At 34.8% G+C, this 21309-nt stretch overlaps 1 protein-coding gene across 3 annotated transcripts in view; it reads left to right on the top strand.

The window, feature by feature from the left end:
• The window catches only part of LOC150094511 (uncharacterized), a 632643-nt gene that overhangs the window by 428390 nt on the left and 182944 nt on the right, over nt 1–21309 (top strand). For all 3 annotated transcript variants that reach the window (XM_090412024.1, XM_090412025.1, XM_090412027.1), the window contains 2 exons: nt 2637–2707; nt 13137–13217. In XM_090412024.1, coding sequence (XP_090268150.1) covers nt 2637–2707; nt 13137–13217 — 152 coding nt within the window. The remainder of the gene's footprint in view (nt 1–2636; nt 2708–13136; nt 13218–21309) is intronic.

Genomic DNA, 21309 nt, shown 5'->3' with positions numbered 1-21309 from the left:
CTTACAATCACGTTCAATCTAGTGTACTAGATTGAACGTGATTGTAAGGCATCAGAAGGGTTCCTGATCAGCTAGCAAATAATCTTGATTTCACTTACTCTACAAAATCATTCCTGGAAGAGCCCGATTACCACGGTGTGCAGCGTAACTGTCAAGGCTGCACCTCCATAGTGCAATTGGAAGAACGACGGGACGTTGCTCCCTTCGATTGGAAAAGGCCCGAGTTCGATTCTCGTCGTGACGAGAGCACCTTTATATGGATTTGTTCAGTTGAAGGTGAGTTAGCTGATCTCATACGGAGGAAGCAGAGTTTATTCTCCTGGTAAGTCAGTTTATAAATCTTACATACAGGAAAATCGGCCAGAGAACATACACGGATTAAAGACAAAACAACCAATATCTTTAAAGTGGTTGCATGCTCCTCATGGCTGTCGTATCATCATATTCTAAATAAAATAAATAAGTTGTCGAGGTCACGTATGAGATCGGCTAACATTGCCTTTTTTATTTTTGATTCTCTTAACCCAAAACAAGAAGCTATGGTAAGGTGGGTGAAGAAACCTAATTATCGGACACCAGAATAAAGGAGAAAAGTCCCTCGCAGCAGTGAATTTTTGTTCTGTTCCTTCAGAGTGCAGGCCAGTGGTTTTTGGTGACAGCAACAGTTACCTAGCTCTAGACTTATCCTCTTTGCTAACAAATTATAATTCAAGGCAGCGGTTGTTGCGTCTTGGGCTTTTTATGGCTTTCCTTAGCCTTTCCCCTCCTTCGTTTCAATAGAGCAAGGACTGAATAGTGCAGCGAATCAGAATCGTTGCTGATCAGTCATACTCCATTCATGTTCACTATTTACTCTAGGGCATGTGTATTCGAAGAACGATACCAGGAACATGAGTAACGTTAACCTAATTGGTTGGTTCCCTCGGTTACTGGATCCCAGAAAGTGCATGCAAGTGCTTGTGTATATCTTTTATAGTTGTGCTAAGGCCGCGAACGTTGGTTAAATAAAAGTTGTTTTTGTTCTGGATTGTTTTTCGTGTATGTATTTTAGTTGTATTTATGATTTTTTTTAAATGTTTATGGGAGTTTTTCTGATCTGCAGTTTTTTCTCTTTTTTTCCTGAATGCATTGGGTCTGGTGTTTTCCACAAAGAAGTACTCATTTCTGTAATTAATTAATTAACGGTACTGTATTTTTAGTGGGGTCATGAAAGACGCCACTAAAAATACAGTACCGTGGATCAGGAAATATCTCCCCTAAAATATCAAACACAACTAAAACATACCAAAATCCAGCGTTCGTGGCCTTATGATATTACATTCCTGGATTAGATCACGTGTTCTCTGGCATTGCCTTTATCCTTTAGAAAGTTTCGTTCACATACGGGGTAAATAGTCAGCTGGACGCCTCGCCATTCAACCATTCCTTTATTGTTATCAAGGGCCTAAGAAGTACCGTGAAAATATTCTGCAAATCATCACCCCACTGACTTGGATTACTTTGAGGACACGTGAGTTCATAGTTTTTTTTTGTTGTTGTTGTTATTTCCATATCATTTTCTTTCAGTTTATCTTCGCTCTCATGCGACTTTTCTGATGTTAGATGCTAATATGCTCTTTCTCCTTCAGTGGTAACTTACTGTTTTTGTTGGATAGGCGTGGTAATCTCAGGAGTCTCTGCTTATACCGCATCTGTGGCAGTGTCCGACATATGGTACTTTCAGACACATTCGCAGTTTGTGGTGGTAGTCTAGTCTTACCACAAATTACTTCGCAGTTTGTGGTGGTACCGTCTATTATTTTCATCAATTTTAGCTCGTCTGTTAGACTTTAGGATCCTATCGATCCTGTTTCATGTCACTTGAATGACGTTGAATTGATGATTTCTGTTTATCACGCCGTTTTCTTGTTCAACTCGAGACGCTGTTGTATATTGTAATCCTAGCAGGTGATAATGGATTACAACAGCGTCTCGAGTTGAACAAGAATGGTCGAAATCACGAAGATCACGACCATATATGAAACCTTTGCCCATTATCGCACTTGAATATGGATGCTCTCAGAACACTCTACAGCTTATGTGATATTTCAAGTGTCATTAGCTGCGTAGTTCTGATGGATTCCATCTATCATAGGAAGTCTATAATATTTTTGAAGGTGTACCCGTTTTCAAAAATAACTACAGAGCCACTTGGAGGATAACACTATGAAAAGATGGTACCAGTATTTAAAATAGAGGTGGACTATTATATAAAGATTTAATTTACTATCTATTTTCTTTTATTCAAATAAATCTGTTTGCAAACGTGGTAGTGTTTTTTTTTCCTTCTTTCAGTTTCAGTATATACTTTTTAATATAAAAATGTTACGTTTTTGAGCCTTTCAATGTGATAGCCAGTTAATCAGTCAGTCAGTTGAGATATGAGTTACGTGCGGAAGGGAAGAACTAATTTAGATTTTAAATTTTTTTAAATAGAATACTGAATTATCGAAATTAGAATAGCATAATTTCTTACTATATAATTAGAACTAGAAGTTTTTTGTTAGTTGTGTTATGAAATTTCTTTGTGCATTATATACTTCCGCTTGTTTAATTATTTCTTTTTCTCCCCCCCCCCTCCCGTCTCTCTAATTTAGAAAGAAGACGGTGTCATGAGGTTGAAGCATGCTCTTCGGGCTCCAGAGGAGGAACGCTTTCTACTACAGAAGTAAGATTAGGACTTCAGATAATTTGACTTTGCTGTATTAAATTATTCTGATAACACAAAAATAGAGTTTGTACCTTGATACTTTGTTCGTTTCTTAGCTGTACACCTCATTTTATAATGCAGTGAAAACTTTGTCGATCCTTAAAACGAGATTTAGTTGTTTGTCTAAATTCCAAGTTAATTTCTTGATTTTCTGTTCACTGCGAAGAACAAATCACTTAATTTGTGCAGTCATACCGGGGATACAAACTATGTTTCTCATTTTCAGACTCACACAGGTCATATTGATTAAAATCATATTATTGTAGTAGCAGTACCAAAATATCACCTCCATGGAATCGCGAGAGGCAACTCCACTATTCCACATTACACTAATCTACTATGCAAACGTATTTTTTTCTGTTAACTGTTGTGTTGTCCGGCTCCTTTAGCCTGTTTGAGGGGGGGGGGGGGGAACATGCTATTCCCATATGAGACCAGATAACTTACCTTCATTTGAAACGTCTTTATGATGACTATTCACTTCCTAGATAGGATTCTAAGCCAATTAAAGGATATCATCATTGCCAACAGAGATACAAAAGCTCATATAGGTGCATAAACATAATACCTATATAAGTGTAACTATCTGCGGTATAATTTCAACTACGAAACACTGATATATGATGACACAGGAAATTACAGTGATAGAAAATGATATCATACGTAGCTCAGACGAAAATTTTTCCTGCATGTGTATCAGTTCCATATTCATTCCATAGGTGGCACCACATTTTCAATTCCAGAAATCTGACAGTCTCCTTTCATAAAACAAATACTCTTTGTTGCTTTCATGCATAGGGCAGAACTAAGTTTGGCGTCTCTCTTTCTAGTTATTTGTGTTTGTGATCAGAAACGACTCTAGTGCTAGGTAGGTGAGTAAACATTTTCCCAAAAGATAAAATTAAAAGGATTAAATTGTTCAAATTAATTTTCATGCAATCGATTCCCTTCATTATTTCATTAAAAATGTAAATTTCAATGAAATAAATGTATTTAATTTAATTCATTTTATTATTACTTCAGTTTATTTTTAATAATAATGCTTTATAAAAATGCTTTCAGTAATAATTGTTTTTTTAAAAACTTTTTGTATTCCTTCAGACGCAAATTATATATATATATATATATATATATATATATATAATTAAAACATATTTGATTGAAAACTAGATAGCATGCATTAAAATAGTTCTAGTCAAAAGAATACTTTAGTTTTTATTCTGATCAATATTCTGTTCTTAAATATTTACAATCAGAATATTGATTTGTATGTGTTATATTTTATAGAGGAATGAATACACTGAATGAATTTTACTCTGATTCTGCCTGTTATAAAAATAAGTATTGGGCTGATCTCTGACCGCACCATCCATTCTATGCCTTTTCTCCATTGATCTATAATAATATGAGAAAGGTGTTTCTGATCGGTCTTCCTTTAACATTAACACCAGCCTTACCGTCTTGCCCAGAGCCAGTTCAGTCCAAAGATGTTCCATTGAATTAAAATCTGGACTTAATGCAGACCAAGGTCTGTTCTGTAAAACTTTCCAAATATAGTGATCATTGGACGAGCGGCAGTTTTCGTCCTTCCAAGTACAACAACCGAAGATCCAAGTACATGCTAGGAAAATCCTCTCCAGACCACAGCTCTGCTACCAAACTTTACGGTTGCGATCATGTAGGCAGGTATAAGAAGTTCCCCAAGGCATCCACTGCACCCCTCCTCATCCATCCATTCGTAAACTGAATTAAGTATAGTGATTCATCTCTCAGAGTCTGGACTTCCAGCGCTCTTCATATCAATCACGATGTCATTTATGCTGTTGATATTTAGCTTATGTGCAGTTAACCCTTCCGTAGAAATCGAGACCGTTCAGCTTTTTACATAGTATTATACTACTAACATGAAGTCCTGCAGATAATTTGAATTCTTGATTGTTTCCATATCGGACTATCAAGATTTCCATTCTATTTTGGTGTTATCTTTCTGTGTCATCGCATTGCCTCGGTAGCGTATTTGCAAGGTCAAAGGATGTTGACAAATTGTCGAACAGTTGACAGTTTGCTTTTCGAATGAAAAGACCTGGGGTTGAATTTCGTTCAGGGATGAGGAGTCTTAGGCTTTATTACTTCAGATGAGAATCTTTTTTATTTCAGTTGAGGGTGAGTTAGCCGGTCTCGTACGGTGGTAGTGGTGGAAGGATTATCAAATTAGGCAAACTCGTCAGATAATAGCATACGTAATTAATAAACATAAAATATATTGAACTCGTAGCTTTAGTTATTTCTGTAATTTAATTCCACCCAAACTAATTTCCGGGTCCTCCTGTGTTTTTTTTTTTTTTTTTTTGGGGCTGAGGTGCACTCCTACCTTCCATTGCTCGTTAATGTTGTCTACAGTTCATTTGGGTGCTGCAGTGTTTTATCAATATCAAACATGTTCAGACTATTGATATGGCATCTTATAATAACACCTCTTTCCAAGTCCTTAAGTTCTACCCTCTCCCACATGCTATTAAGAGTTTAACGATGTGCATTGACTCTCCAGGTATATCTGTTTGCCTTATGCAGTATAGCCGTAGTCATTTATGACAACAGGGATATACAGGTAATAGACAAAAAAAAATGGAAACAGTGACACGTTGCAAACTTTCGAAATGTTAACATAAAATGACAACTGAAAAGCTGTGCATTGCTTATGCCTGTACACACTTGTGATGACAGGTGAACTTGCTTCAACAATCCGAACACGCAAAATCGACGAATTACCCTGAATAAAGGATACACTTCCGGTTCGGATTCGGACGGTTTGAGAAGGTCATAATGCAGATTTGGTGATATTTCGAGGCTGTCCTCCATTTTGAGCTGGTTTGAGAAGGCTTTCAATCCTAAATGTATGTTTGCAACAACTAGAGCAAGTGTATGTTGTATACGAACACTAGTCGAAATTGGTCAATCGAAAGCCGAATCTTCTATAACAAGACAAGGCAAGATATGCTTACTGTATACGAGATGCATATGGAGATAGCACTTAAGTCTTATATTCAGTTAACCGTAGACTGGATTCATCTGATTATACTTGTTCTTCTTCAACTTCTGTCTGAAGTTAAAGAAGTTCAGGAAGTAGACCAAGTATTTTAGAGTGGTCGAACTCCTTACAGAGAAGGATTAAGGGCACAGAACATGCGATGTTCGATCCAAAAATGTTCCAGGACTGACAACCGAATGATACTCTTGCAGTTATAATAGAATGCTGGATCATACACGCTTTGTTTTTATAACTGTGGCTGATGTTGTTAACGAGAACAAATATATTAGAAAGCGTAGTTACGTGTTGTAATCGCTGCTATTTTCTCTTCATCAAAATAGAAGACTTCAGAGAGAGCAAAACGTCTACCTCTTATAACTGGATTGTTTCGCTGATTTTTTTTTTTTTTAGGTAACGTTCATTTCATGGATTGTAGCTTGACTAGGTACAAATATTTGTTGTACATTACCGATATACAGCTTGTTCTGTTATCGCGTCCCATGAATATTTCAACTAGCTTTTGTTGATTTACCAGGCTACTAGTACAGATGGCGTTGTACGGATTTCATTGGAGCCGAGTTCTGCCAGCATCCAGTATTCTTTAGTCGGATCAGCATCGACAGCTTGACGCAGCATCTCTCGCCTCGGGAAATAGCCACTCAGAAAGAGCTTAGCTTTTGAAAGTGATGTTTTTATCTGTGAAATTTTTGAACCAGTGAAATGAAAAAACTGGTGCCGATGCCTTCCGGGTGATAAAACTTGTTTTAATGAAAGGATGCTGAACGATGGAGACCTCCTTTGATGAGAAGAATGGTGAAAATTTGCACATATCAGTAACTTGTGCATGAAACCAGATATCATTGTATGATAAGTGTAATCAAGACGTATAATCAGCATTATTTCAGATTTGGATCAGTCAAAGCATTTTGACAGAAGATATGAGCATGCGATGAATTGCAGAAACATCTGCAATGGCGTAATAAGGAGTGATCGAACAAAATTCACCTTTCCGAAAATTTTTGAAAAGAAATTTTTTTCAATGAAGCACTGTTTCGGAAAATTTTATTTTCCTTTGTCCATTTTGTGGATTTTGCAATATTTTCCCATTTGCTACTTTCATTTCAGAAGGCAGCAAACAAGTTGCTCGACCCTAGTGGTAAATTAGCTAGTTACACCATTGATAAACCCTAGTTGGTCTCTACTAGAATTTCTGGTCAAAATACGCGTAGGTAGTGTCGTTGTTTTCTTTACTTCTCAGGTCTTGACATCCCGGAATGTTTCTGTTTTCGAAAACTCAAGTTGATATTGAGGGGGAGAACGATTGGATGATAATATTCCGATTTAAACCTCATTCAAAGCTATCAAGCTACAAGAGAACTTCGCGAAAAATACAGTCATGCGCCTTTTTGAATGCAATTTGCTGAATAATGTTTTAAAGTTGTAAATTGTACCAAGTTACACTGTCAGAATTCCTAAAACTTCCGAATGATCCTTGTCTATAAAAAATTAATAATCGTTTAAAATTAACACTTCTGAAATTAATGCTCTAAAAGAAGTAGAAAGGCAGTTTGACAGACTTTGGTCTTTTGAGTTGAATGCAATGCCAAGGCAGTTAAAGGAATGTCAGTATTTTCGTAAGCTCTGATCCTTGTAAAATTTGTATTAGTTTCAAAAGCAAACATTGTTTGCTCAGTTAGCTTATAAAATGACAATGAATATTTATTTATTTATATTTTGAATCGTTTCCGATGTTAAGTTGAAGCCTTTTAAGATCTTGTTTTGAATACTGTACTAAATATTGCATTGCAAAGAGTGGCATTGACATCTAGTTTTCATTGCACACTAACATTAGACGAATTAAGAAGAGCACTGAATCTTCTCTGTATTTCCATTAATTAGACGAATTAAGAAGAGCACTGAATCTTCTCTGTATATCGTACATTGACATGTACGATATGCAGTAGTATGTAGAGTACTGCTTCAGATATACTCATCATGGCAAAAGATTTTTAATTTGTATTTAAACCTCTGGTGAATGCGTTATATTTTTTTCCTGCTTGATTATTCATAATTTAAATGAAACTTCGTTTTATTTAAATTATGAAGGTTAGTCTGTAAAACCAGTAAAACAGAAACTGTGAAGTCAGCAACGTGCGTGTGATAATTATTTGTCGGTTGTCGTGTTGTTTCTAATCCGATATATGCAAAACCCATACACCACATATGTCGCAGAGATTATCTGATTAAAATGAGCAGCATGAAGAACATTTATACCAATCATGTTACCAGCTTTTACTTTAAACGCAAAAGCGTAAAGTGAAATAATGAGAATAGTTATGCAATCTCAAATGTTCGCAACTTTCGATATGCACTAATATAACGTTTCCTAAACTTTCTGAGACTGCCAAACCCTCCGCATAAATATCTTTCTCTCGGAATGCCTAGGCAAATTTCCGTAAATTATCGGAAAGCAGTTATGACAATAATCCATTACATGCAAAATATTTTAATTATACATAATATTAAAAGAATAAAGTAACATCACCGTTCTAGAAATAAGTCTATTTGATAAAGATTAGTACTTTTCCCATTCTGATTTTTTTTTCTTTCAGAAACCACATTTAATACAAGTTATAAATGTCTATATGCTCTAGGGAATCCCTACAATCGTCAGTATTTACCTAGCTCAGTGCGGCAGCCATCTTTAATTATTATCTATTAACTATAATAGATTAACTATAATCTATTATCTTGAATATTCTTCGCAGTGCAACGTGAAAACTGATATATGCATATGAGATGCTATGATCACAAATTGAATTTATTGTGCGTTTATTCTATCACGACTCTGTTGCTCTAACAGAAACATAATGTTTATTTATGAAGCGTATTTCTTCGTGTCACCTATGCTCGCAAATCTTTTATGTCATCTGTGCGATGGTGTGATGCGATTCTTTGTCACAATAAGTTTCACTTGAACGGGCTCTAGCTGTCATCACTAATGATAGTCTTTGGATGAATTATAGTAATATTGTGTGGACGTTTTACCTGCTTACTTACGATTCCAACGGTGGGAATGACATAGGTGATTTCGTATCTCCTAATTTTTTTTAACTCAATGCATTCACTAATAATTCCTCTCACCAACTATATATATCGTATATAAAACTTGATCTGGGATTCCACTACATTGTCTTGGAGATAAGTGCGCATGCTTTTGTCATTTCCGTAATATATATGTTATAGTTTCATTCAATATTTATTTTAATAAAACTGCTGATATAGTTTGCAATACTAAAAGTAGTTTCAAATCCTCCAGATCCATTTCGAATGTGTACATTTCCTACTTTGTCTACTATTTCTTTCTTCTCCTTCTCTAGTAAAGGCTAAATCTTTTCCAACTCTATCTTCAGGATTACTTGTTCAGAGTTCTCTATTTTCCAAGAGTTTTCATTCATTCTTCTAAATGGTTTTCTACACGGTTGTTGTTTATTTTCTACTTCTCATCCGTTCTGTCACTTCTCCTCCGGCTAGTTATTCTTCGTAGTTTCTGCTACTGGTGGACGAAAAAGAAAGAAATACAGAGCTTATCCAACGCACAAGACTCTTCCGCCTTGTCGGTCCATCACTCGGTCATTGTACGAGTACTTTAAGGTGTTTTACGACTTAGTGGAGCCTTCCAGAACTCTCATGAACTCTTTGAAAGGACATTTCTCGCGAGGGAAATCAAGAAAAAAGTTTTAGGAGGTCGACAAATTATGGTACTTAAACCCTCCATGTGTGTGTGTGTGTGTGAGAGAGAGAGAGAGAGAGAGAGAGAGGGAGGGGATAATACTTCATACCATATTAATATCTACTTTTCATTACCGCTACTATTTCAGCTTTCCGTTTACAACTACCACCAGAAGAAACCGCTTTTTTTTTTAATATTTCGGATTATGTTTGCTGATACGTTTTATTAAAAGAAAAGAAAAAAAAGCATATATAAATAGTAAAAGCTTGTACAATAGAAAGATATTATACTATGCTCTATAATGTTCTCATAGCGCTATTAAATTTTTCATATGTAATGTTCCATACATAATATGTAAAATTATAAGCGACTTATGTAGAACGTTTACAAGAAAGGTGGAAAAAAAAGAAGCATGGGAAATATTAGACAAGAAGGAGTGAGATGTACAGAGAACTCGCGCAAATTCATCCATTAAGTATGAGTCTAGCAGTAAAACTAAATATATTCTCTGAAGGTCTTGAAATTGCGAGAAGTCTTGTTTAACCCACTTAGCTGAATGAAGTGACGTAGGTTTTGAAGTAGCTGGTGAATGCTGTTTTTCAACAGTACTGTGCTGAGTGGTTGTCTACAGTCTCGCTTCTATTTTTTTTTCTTTTGCGAGATATCTTGGATCTCTTATTCCATATAACCTGTTTAATCAATTTTATTTTAACAAACGTTTCGAAAGGAGGAGGGAACACATTCCTTTATAATTACAGTCTACAAATACCGCTGAACCTATTAGCCAGTGTTAGTTATATGCCTGCAAGATAAGATTAGATGTAATCTTGTGGTGAAAGAATATATTTAAATATTGCCATTACCACTATCGTGCTAATGAACACTAATATCGAGCAATAATTGTTACTTTACTCTTGTGACGAAGTATTGCAATTCTCTTATTCCTTCCGTGCGAACTGTGTACCGTTGAACAAGTTGAAAAACTCTTATAAATGTTCCTCTTGTTTGATATTCGTTTTGTAATCCAGGTTTTACCCACCGAGGATGTTGTCGCTATGGTGATACGATAAGAAATTGTTGGCTATTCTATCAAATCTTCAATACTTTCATTAAGGATATTATTCCAGGTCCTGCCCATACTCATCAGTAATATGCGAGGGGAAAAAAAGAAGACAAAGCAGTTTCCCATAAAGCTATTTTTAAAAAGTGTGTGTACTGTGTATGTGTGTGCGCTGGAGCGAGAGAGAGAGAGAGAGAGAGAGAGCTGACTGCTGTATTTGCCTTATGACCTCTTTCTTTTTGTCAATTCCGTGAAGTGCTTGATAAATTTAATCGAATAGGACGTCGATGTTGGGAATCTCTCTCTCTCAGAAAGTGTCGCTTTTATCCATTCCCCATTCTCACTCCTTTATATTCCCTCTCCCATTTTGGTCAGATTGTGCTAAAATTCTGCTGGGGACCTAAAAATCTGCTACACAAAAAGAGAGAGTGTACTCTCTACTGTCCCACTGGCCATCTCGAATAATGTACAGTTCCTTCCCTTCATCTTGGAATGAAATTTGCTGTATGCACCACAGGTTTCAACGCATCGTGCAAATGGACACTTTGTAATATTTATTATATAGTCCATGGCGGTCTGTCAAGTACTATGTAATTTCTTTCTTACATATACCTTCATAACTCTGCTACTAATATGTTCTTTCTTGTGGTCATATCAGTTGCTTTAATAGCATTTTGTTCGAGGTGTTTATCAGAACTTTCTACCCCCCACCCTCGTACAAGGTAGTAGAGTGTCTTTCAGCGAAGGTAAAATTATATGTTGGATTTTAACAAAGCAGATTAGTTGCACTGAAAAGGGCTGCTTCGCTCGCATTTTTATGTGAAAGAGGAAGAAGAAAATAAAATTTCTTCTTCTTCTCTCTTTAAATATTCGTCTTCAGTTTCGGTTCAGTTGTGCCAAAATTCTCAGAGGATCTTGAAAACGACGTTATTCTGAGCTGAGTGAGGTGAAAATAGGTTGAAAGATGCGATCTTCAAACGAGTGTACGGGGGATGCGACCCCTATTTTATTTTAGTAGGACTGCACTAAAATTCTGAGCGCCATCTAAGTAAACATTATCAGAAATGATCATAATCCAAATTTAGTCGAAATCAGTTGATATGTGCGATCTATGAAGGTTCCCCAGGAGATTTTTTAAAAACAATTTGTCCATTTGCACACTACTTTCAAAGTATCCTAGTTCTTTCATTGATTGGATTAACAAAGCTGCAAGTTGATTAGGTTGTCTTATTGATGACCTTCGATAATTTATATTTATCCCTGAATTATATTAGGGTCCAAATTCGATTGGCCACATTATTGTTCGAATCTGCGACCAATCCATAATTCGGCAAAATGAATTTAACCCTAATGATTCTGTAATAAGGATAGTCAACGACTTCTTTTTTATCTAACGTACTTTGCTTAAGTATCACTGAGATAAGATACTTCTACTAATTGTACTAGAACTGCTGTCTATGTTTAATAGCTCTCGGTAAAATCCATTGCATTGATTTTAGATTTGACGTTTCACAATAATTCTAGTAGTTATAATACGCTACCAACCAGTGATCTAAATTGAGCTGATCATCATTCAATCTGGTTTCTGATTTGAAGGTAAGTTAGTCCTGCCACCTCCATCTTAGATGAAGGTGGCAGGATTTTTCCTTTCGCAACTTAGGGATATAACTAAAGGGCTAACTCAATTAACAAACATAAAACATTGGTCTAATAATCTTAGTTGTTTCGGCTAATATCCAAGCCATATCAAACGATCATATAATCCCTTACAATATAATTGAGGAAGAAAATAAAAACCAGATGGTAGATAATTTTCATCGCATGTGTGATCCACATCCACTATCACTTTATTGAATGCCTGAGGGTACACGAAAAATGAAAAAAAAAAAAAAAGAAAGTTTGGTCTCTTTCTTCAGAGTTCCAAGATTACCCATCTCTTTCCTTACTCAAGTTTTGGTGTGTTATAGATTTTCTGTCTTTCGTGTGTGGGATTGCGATTAAAAAAAAAAAAAAGAAAGAAAATAAATTTTCTTGATTTTCTCAAGTGATAACAAAAAAATAAATGTCTTGGGTATTCGCCCCATTACAGTTGCCAGCTGTCCACAGCGTCATAATAGAGAGTAATTGCAAGAAAGGTCAGATGGAAGGTTATTAATTTCGTTAATAACCTTCCATCTTTAAGATCACTTCACGTGGTGGAGTTGTCCCAAAGTGTTTATCGGTCCATAATGATTAGTTTTAATCTTTGATTTCCCCATATGATATATAAATCAAGTGGAAGAAAGTCCATTATACTTTAGCAGTCATTGTTTCATGGTCGCTATTTTTATGTCAGAGAGAGAGAGAGAGAGAGATTTATAAGTCATTATTATTTCGGACCATCGGCTAGTGTTTGTTCGTATTTCAGGATTTATTGTTATTGGGTATTTTGAAAAGCAGCTGAATTTTGTAATATGTGAATCTAAAGGATATTGTAAACTGAAAAAAAAAATCAGTCACTTTTTATTAATCTGTTAGCAATAATAAATTCATTCATTGTGCTCTTATTTTTCCCTTTATACAATAGCCATAACTTGAACCAGAACGGTGAAAAAATTACAAGCTTTCGGCAAACAGCGAGTCAAAAAATTTCATCAGAAGGAGTAAGGTAAGCAGAAAATTTTATTACTGATTTTGTTACCCGAGTGTGTTTACATATCTTAATCATCTACTTTATTACTATAATCTTCCGTCTCTCTCTCTCTCTCTCTCTCACTCACATAACTTTGTCTGTTCTGTTTACATAACTGCTTCCGATAAATACAAATTTTCTATTTTAACCGATAAGTATGAAAAAATATTTGAATACGATGCATATTTTATACAAGAATGCGGTCACCAAAAGTTATCGGAAGTGTCGTACGAAAAGTGTGTTCAGTTACACTCCAAGTTAAGAAATCATAGATAATTATGGAAATTCTTATCCCTAAATTCTGATAGTTGCTGATAAAATGTTGGAGGAAGGTGTTAATTTACTGAAAACGATGTCGCATTCAGATAGCACTATGACGAAGATCTGTGAAATGGAGATTGACGTTTTACAAGTGAGCAAAAATATACAATGTTTAAAATATTTGCTTTGTAACGCAATTATTTTATTATTTTACAATTTCAAAAAGGATAAAAGAAATGTTTAATTAAAAAATTACAAATTTTAAAATACCAAAGTTACAAATTGTTTTATAGTTTTGTATCGCAGTTCCGTTTGAATCACTAAGATTTCAAAACAAATATGCTGTTTTTTGAAGCCCATTGGATGTAATTCGATGTGAGTTCAATTATTTTTTCCCCTCACATGACTACTACAGAATTAATAGCAACTCATCTCCCCGTATTAAGCGCCATATTCCTTGGTCTGTGGTTGTTTGACGATAGCCGGTGAGTAATTTTATTAGGCGTGTGATCTGCCCACTTTGCCTGTTTTGTGGGATGAGAAACCCCGGTTTAGGGGAGAATAAACTTTGTCACCACCATCGTATAGGATCGGCTAACCCACCTTCAATGAAAGAAAAAATAAAAGAAAGAAAAAAATGCTTATAAAGGATCTTTGCTTCTCAGATAGGATTCGAAAGGCATTGTCGGTATGACTGGGCACTACTTGCCAAAGAGAAATTATTTGAGTAATTGATATGCAGCAATCAGTTGAAGAAACATTAAAGATGCTCTAAAAGTAATGAAATTATTTATCAATTTAAGAACATTTAGTTCATGACATTTTTGAGAAGTATGATCAATTCACAGACAGTACAATTGGTTAAAAATCTTTGAATTTTCTAAGAACTCCATACCTTTTCTGCAGCGAAAAAATTTGAATTCATAATTTGTTTTTAAACAAGCAACTCTCGGAATAGTTGACGCCCTAAAATGTCTCCTATTTCGTTTTCTTTTTCTTATATTAAAGAAATATTTGTGGCATAAGTTGGACTTGGACGAAGAACGCTGGAAAGTTGTAGTGCTATCTTACTGCTAAATCTTACCATTGCAATTAAATCATACATCTGCTTAATGTAGTATCTATAGTTACCATGGAAACATTATGGTACATCCATCTTTGTCATTAAACGAAAGTGTTATTATTATTGTTACACAGATAAGGACTAGATTTGTCAGTGGAGAGCCTCTGTAGCTCAATCAGAATCGACGGTCCTTTAATTGGAAAGACCTGCGTTAGAATTCTATCTAGGATAGGAAAAACCCTTCTAATGACTTTTCAACTTAAGGTGAGTTACTCGGTCTTATACCGAATTGACAGGATTTTTCGTCTCGGAAACCTCGATTTTTTCATACATAAAACAAGCGAACCGGCTAGCAATTAACTGCAATAATACTGGCCTCTAACCTTGGCTTCGGCCGTAACTCCAAATAACAACTTTGACAATAGAGTTATCTGATGGAATATATATTTAGCCAACCAAAAGAGATTAATCTCCAGCTAACGGAGCCCTGATTACAGTTTATAGTAAACACCCATATGATAACATCAAAGCATTTTATTGAAAAGTATTATTTGGGGTAGCATGTGTTTAAGCTGATAGCATTACGGCTTACGAAATCCTTAAGTGACTTTAGTGAGTAAATTGAAGTAGTGACGTAGTTATGAAAATCGCTCAGCTCGACTTGAGCAGTGTCATTGAATCATTCTTGACATACTTTACTGTAATTGAAAGAGAGAACACAATAAGTGAACAAAGAGAATTTAACAGAAATTTCTACTCAACATTACTATAAATTACAGTTTGACAATAGCTCAATCTAGCGTCTTGAATTGAGCTCGTAAGAAAGTTCAAAGAACTGAGTGGCACTTACTTTTCAGAACGTACATCCGTTAAAGCAAAACATAGAACTCTGATTAATCTAAACTAAGTCTCATCGATTCGTGAAGAGTTTTGCCTAGTCAATGTATATGACTAGGCAAAAATCTTATGCTTGTCGGTTTTCTTACCTCATTACACGCTTTTTTATTCCTTTTTATTCTTTGTTTACATAAAGACATTTCCAGTTGGCAGCTCTTAAAGAATTAATTCTTTTTTTTCTCATTTTAGTTCTCAAATTCCAGTAAAAACCGTATGAATTTTTACATTTTACGAAAAAAACATAATAAGATTATGGAAATAGCAAAAAATTGAGCTGTTTGGAAAGTGACAGCTTTTAAGCTTGTTATCCTTTGTAGATTAAAAAAGAGACAAAAAAGAAAGGGGAAAAGAATGAAAAATGATTCTTGTATATCTGTAGTTTCTCTCTGTATTTAATTTTTTTTTTTGTAAATGTTAACTTTCAATAGCGATAGAATCCTTCTGCTATTTTGAAATGCCGCATGGAAATTAGTAGCTTGAGACAATATCATTAGATATACTTATTATAAAACATAGATTGTGCTTTTTCTGTTATGGTAAGTTTTTCATTTAAAAACGAAAAGATTTTTGGTATCGAATATTGTTATGTACTTCCCGATCCTAACGTTTCATTTTTTCCTATCTTTCTTTAGAAAACGTATCCAGGGAGAGTTTTTTTTTCTTTCCGTACAACATCCAATGATTTTTCTTGCTAATTTCAAAAAATGTGTGTGCATAATCATTGCACACCTATCTAAATGTGCAAAAATTGATTTTTTTGCACATTTAGATAGGTGTAATAAAAGAAACACACATATTAACCACAGTGAAAATTATTTAATTGTAAATATTTCATCCTAAGTATCTTAGGACATCATCGGTACAGTAGTTTAAAACAATAATAGGAATAACATACAGTTAGGGCGCATGATTACAATAGAATCTCATTAAACGTGCGTAACGTGTTACAGAAGTAAAAAAAAAATTATTTAACACAATTTTGTATGACAATTTCCCATACTTTAGGAATAGTAAGAACGTCGTTGGGGTTTAAGTTTGGTCTGTGTAGTAGTGCGTCAGAACTTTCTTTGTATAAACGTTCATGTTTATATAAAGATCTATGTAAAAGTTTAGACTTTTCCCAATGGATTCTATGGTTTGGATTTTCAATTCCGTGTTGAGAGAAGCCAGATTTCTGCGGTTTAAAAAGACGAATGTGGTCTTGATGTTCCGAGATGCGTTTCTGAACAGACCTACCTGTCTGACCAAAGTAAGACAATTTGCATGAGCATGGAATCTCATAAACGCCAGGCAACATCAAAGGTGAGAGTTTGTCCTTAGGAGAAGGTAACAAGTTGTAAATTCGGTTTATAGGTTTGTAAGTAGTGGCAAAATTGTATTTCTTCACAATTTTAGAAAGACGTTCTGAGATGCCTTTAACGTAAGGTATGAGAATCCTATGGACTTCTTCCTGTCTGGTTTGATGTGTGGAGAAGTGACTGATGTTAAGTTGGATTAGGATTATATCCATTTAGGATGGCTGCATTTTTAATTACTTCTAATTCCTGGTTTAAAGATTCTTCAGAATTGTAAATATTTCATTCTAAGATACTTAGGATGAAATATTTACAATTAAATAATTTTCACTGTGGTTAATACGTGTGTTTCTTTTAATTATGATTGCACCACAGGTTTCGTTATTTAAAAAAAAATTAGAATAGGTGTGCACATTTTTTTGCACATTTAGAAAAAATAACCTCTGGTTATTTTTTCTCTCCTACGACGATGTCGATTGCTATGCGAGTAGCATTTACCTTTTACTTTAGTATGATTTTGGTCTCCTGAATGTTAATACGGTATTTCAAAATAATACTGTCGTGTAATAATAATATAATAAACTGCCCATATTTTACGGAATATTTTTAGGGGTGGGGGTATATATTGTGAGAACCATTTACATTGGAGCATGCTTTAAATTTCTGCTTTTTTTTGTCGTTTTTTAACCTACTTACTGCATGCTGTCTTTTTTCGTTTTCAAAATAATACTTAATTTTTAAAAAAGTCAGACTGAAACATTACTTTTGTAAAATTCTTTAAAAATGAATAAGTTTTGAACATACAAATTGAATTTACTTTGTAAAATTAAATGGATGAAGAATTTTTAACTTTAAAAACGGTGTTTGGTTTTGATATGTTGTATGAAAGCTGAGAATAAAGTAAGAAAAAATTAATTATGAATATCCATCAGAAAGGAAGCTGCCTTTATTTAATACAAACAAGCAAAATTTAACAGAGTTGGGACGTTGAGAGACACGAGTTTTCCTAGTATGCGTATAAACAGGTATGTATTTCTGTACCTTTTCATGTAAAAGCGAAAAGGATTATTTATGGTAAGGATACCAGTAATGTTCACCATCAATTCCGCATTTTCTGACGTGCAATTTTTTTACGCTCCTTCCTCGAGGGAGCGATACTATTCAATTTCTCTTAAGGAAGAAAAATTTTGTATCTCTACAGCAATATATGACATAATTTCTTAAAGGATTTTACATGCTGAACTCAAAAGCATAATTGGTTCCTATGTTGCTCCCATAGAAAGCTATTTGTGTGTGAGTAAAGTAGTGCAAAGTTCAATAATCCCCGTTTCCTAGTTAAGGAGAAACATTTAAGTGTGCTGAAGCGAAGTGTCATATTCATTAATCATCGTGTACTTTGTTATTATATTTCTTAGCACCCATTTTTATGCGATGTTTCAATATTGCAGCTTACTGCATGACTGTATCTTTCGCCGTTTGAATTTTATTCCGAAAAAAAGAACTAAACTTGTTTTCGTAAAATTTGACTATTGTTGGGGAAAATTGCTTGTATTTTCTAAAATTCGACTGAACTGATCTACTATAGATAGCTTTAATGAATTTTAAAAAAAGAAAACATTTTGTTTAGATATATTGAGAAATAAAGGAAGAGAAAAAAAGAATTTTTGAAAAACAATTGGACTAGAAAGCTCACTTTATTTAACAACACACACACAAAAAAAAAGACATAAAAGCCCGAGTGGTGCAGATGTTTTTACTGCTATTACAGTATAGCATTTAAAAGTTTAGCGGGAGAGATATAAAATAAAAAACCAGTATTAAAAATAAAACAGTTTACAGATGCATGGAATTTGGCGTTGTCTATTGGACAGTCTGGCTAGGCTATTGATAGAACGAGAACAGGAAATATATACATTTCTGAGTATAGAATTCAATTTCCTTAGGATGTGCACTACTTTTCCGCCATTTTTACATTTGTACAAGCTCTGATGTGAATGATGCTCCATCGATACATACACCATCTGTCCAAAAAGAAACCGAACTTTTCGAAAATAGAAGAAAGTAGTGGCGCTACCTGTTGTGTCTTTTTGTTGTGGAAAGAGGCTACCTTCATTAGTGTTGTGTCAACTATTTATGACATTTGTTTCATTAGAAGCCGAGTCATAGCGGCAAGAGTGACAGTGTGTTTTGACGAACGGTCGGAAAATAAGTTTCACACAGAGTTGCGATTGACTTTTGTGTTAAACTTGGGTAAAAGTTTTACCGAAACGCATCAAATGCTTCAAAAAGCATACGGTGATGAATGCTTATCCGGTACTCAAGTTTACGAGTGCTTTAAGCCATTTCAAAGTGGTCGTGAGATGTTTGAGGACGACGAAAAGCCAGGCCATCCAAAAACTGTACTGAGCGAAGTTAACATCCAAAAAGTGCGTGATTTCATCAAAGAAAACCCGAAATTGTCCGTGAGATTGATTGAAGATGAATTGAGGATTCCAAAATCAACTGCGCACAATATTTTGACCGAGAGTTTGGCCTTCGTAAATTGAATTCGCGATTTATTCCCCACAAGTTGACTGACGACCAAAAAATGTATCGAATTGAACACTGCAAGGACCTCATTAAAACCGCTCGTAAGGACTCAGACTTCCTTGAAACGATCGTTACTGGTGACGAAACGCAGTGTTTTGAATATGAGCCCGAAACAAAGCGCCAGAGTGCTGAGTGGAGACCACCAGAAGAGGGGCATTTGAAAAAAAAGTCGCTTGGGGAAGTCAAAAGTAAAGACAATGCTGATTTGTTTCTACGATTCCAAGGGCATTATCCACAAAGAATTTGTTCCGCCTGGCCAAACGGTCAATGGTGAGTTTTATCTCGAAGTTTTGACGCGATTGATAACGAGAATTTGTCGCATACGGCGTGAATATCGTGACGTCAAAACACACTGTCACTCCTGGCACTATAACTCGGCTTCTAATGAAACAAATGTTATAAACAGTTAACACAACACTAAAGAAGATTGCCGCTTTCGACAACAAAAAGATACAAAGATGGCGCCACTAGTTTCTTCTTTTTCGAAGAGTTCGGTTTCTTTTTGGACGGAGGGTGTAGTTTGTAAACACTTTTATTTTCCACATTGTTTATCTCTCAATTAAACATTTAAATGTTGGGAAGTCACTGAAGGCTGTGATCCAATCTTTTTCCTTTTTATAGTAATAATTAAAATAACACCTCGAATTAGTAAAGTTGAATGTTTTCTTTACGATAGGTTTTGTGATTACTTGAATTTTTCAGTGCAACGAACAGCGTTAACTGGGATGACTCAATTGCTCAGAGCTGATACATTCATTTGTGAACTCGATATCATTGATCATTGAATACCATTTTACAGCAGCACAATTTATTTATTTATGAATGCAATTAATGTCCAAAATACAATTTTGGAATCAGCATGATAATACCTCTAAAATTACATGACAAAAACTACTTCCCCTCAGGGCTGCGACTTTTAGAGAGAGATCGATTGAAAAAAAAAAAAAAAAAAAACGAGAAAGTTAAGACAAATGTAAGGATTGATGCTGAACCATTATTTATTTATCAAATTTGCAAATAAATCCTGTCGTTTGGAAATGAAGTTGATACATAATCTGTAGTCTGTATGAATAAGATAGAAATATCCTGATTGGTTAGTTAAAAGTTCTAGAATGAAAATGCGGCTGTTAAATCTACTTAACAAAATCTAGAAACTCATAATCCAGAAATCCACAGTCAGTTGTTCAAACATTGCTAGTAATGTGCAGTTCACAGCAATAATTTTGAATATCACTAAGAAATTCACTCGAAGTGAGAGCTAAAAACTTAGCTCTCACTTCGTAAACTTGAGGGCAGTGAGCATATATTCGGCGTCCTGGGTCATGGACATTACATCACCCATACTACAGAAGTACGAGTTGTCCTGCTCTCAGTTTGGAATTACTGACCAAATGGAAACAGCCAGTGAGAGAAAGGTGGCTCTTGTCCGAAGGCGATTTACACAGTAATTACTCGCCCTCCAGATGAAAATTACCGGCTGTGTATGTATGCCTATACTGTTTAGACTAGTTCCTTGAAATGAGAACAAAATTACTGCATAAATTGTGAGTAGCCATAGAAACTGTCGAAAAGTCGTGCATCCATTTTGATATTCTTTTTAGGAAAGTTTCACAAAATGCTTAAGCAACTTGTTAGATTCCTTTTTTTTTTTTCAGTCTGTACTTTCACAAGTTATTTCTGGATACCAGTCGCATTTTTATTGAAATTCAGTATTTGGAATATTTAAAAAAAAAATAAAATATGTTGAGCCATTCCAATCTTCTTTTAATTCAGACAATCTGCCGATGCAAAATTTTCCTAACCATTTCCAAATGATATAGAGGAATTGCTCTCCTCTCTTTATATATATATATATATATATAAAGTGGTAGATGAATTTCTTCTCTCATTGTGAGACTACTGTTCTGCTTATCGGAGTTTTAAAGTAACTTAGAAAAAGTTTCATGTACGGTTTATATAAAAC

Source organism: Typopeltis vanoorti, chromosome 22 (assembly GCF_054136105.1).
Source record: "Typopeltis vanoorti isolate ZY-2024b chromosome 22, IOZ_Tvanoo_1.0, whole genome shotgun sequence".
Classification (NCBI taxonomy): Eukaryota; Metazoa; Arthropoda; class Arachnida; order Uropygi; family Thelyphonidae; genus Typopeltis; species Typopeltis vanoorti.
This window is presented reverse-complemented; position numbering and strand designations above follow the sequence as displayed.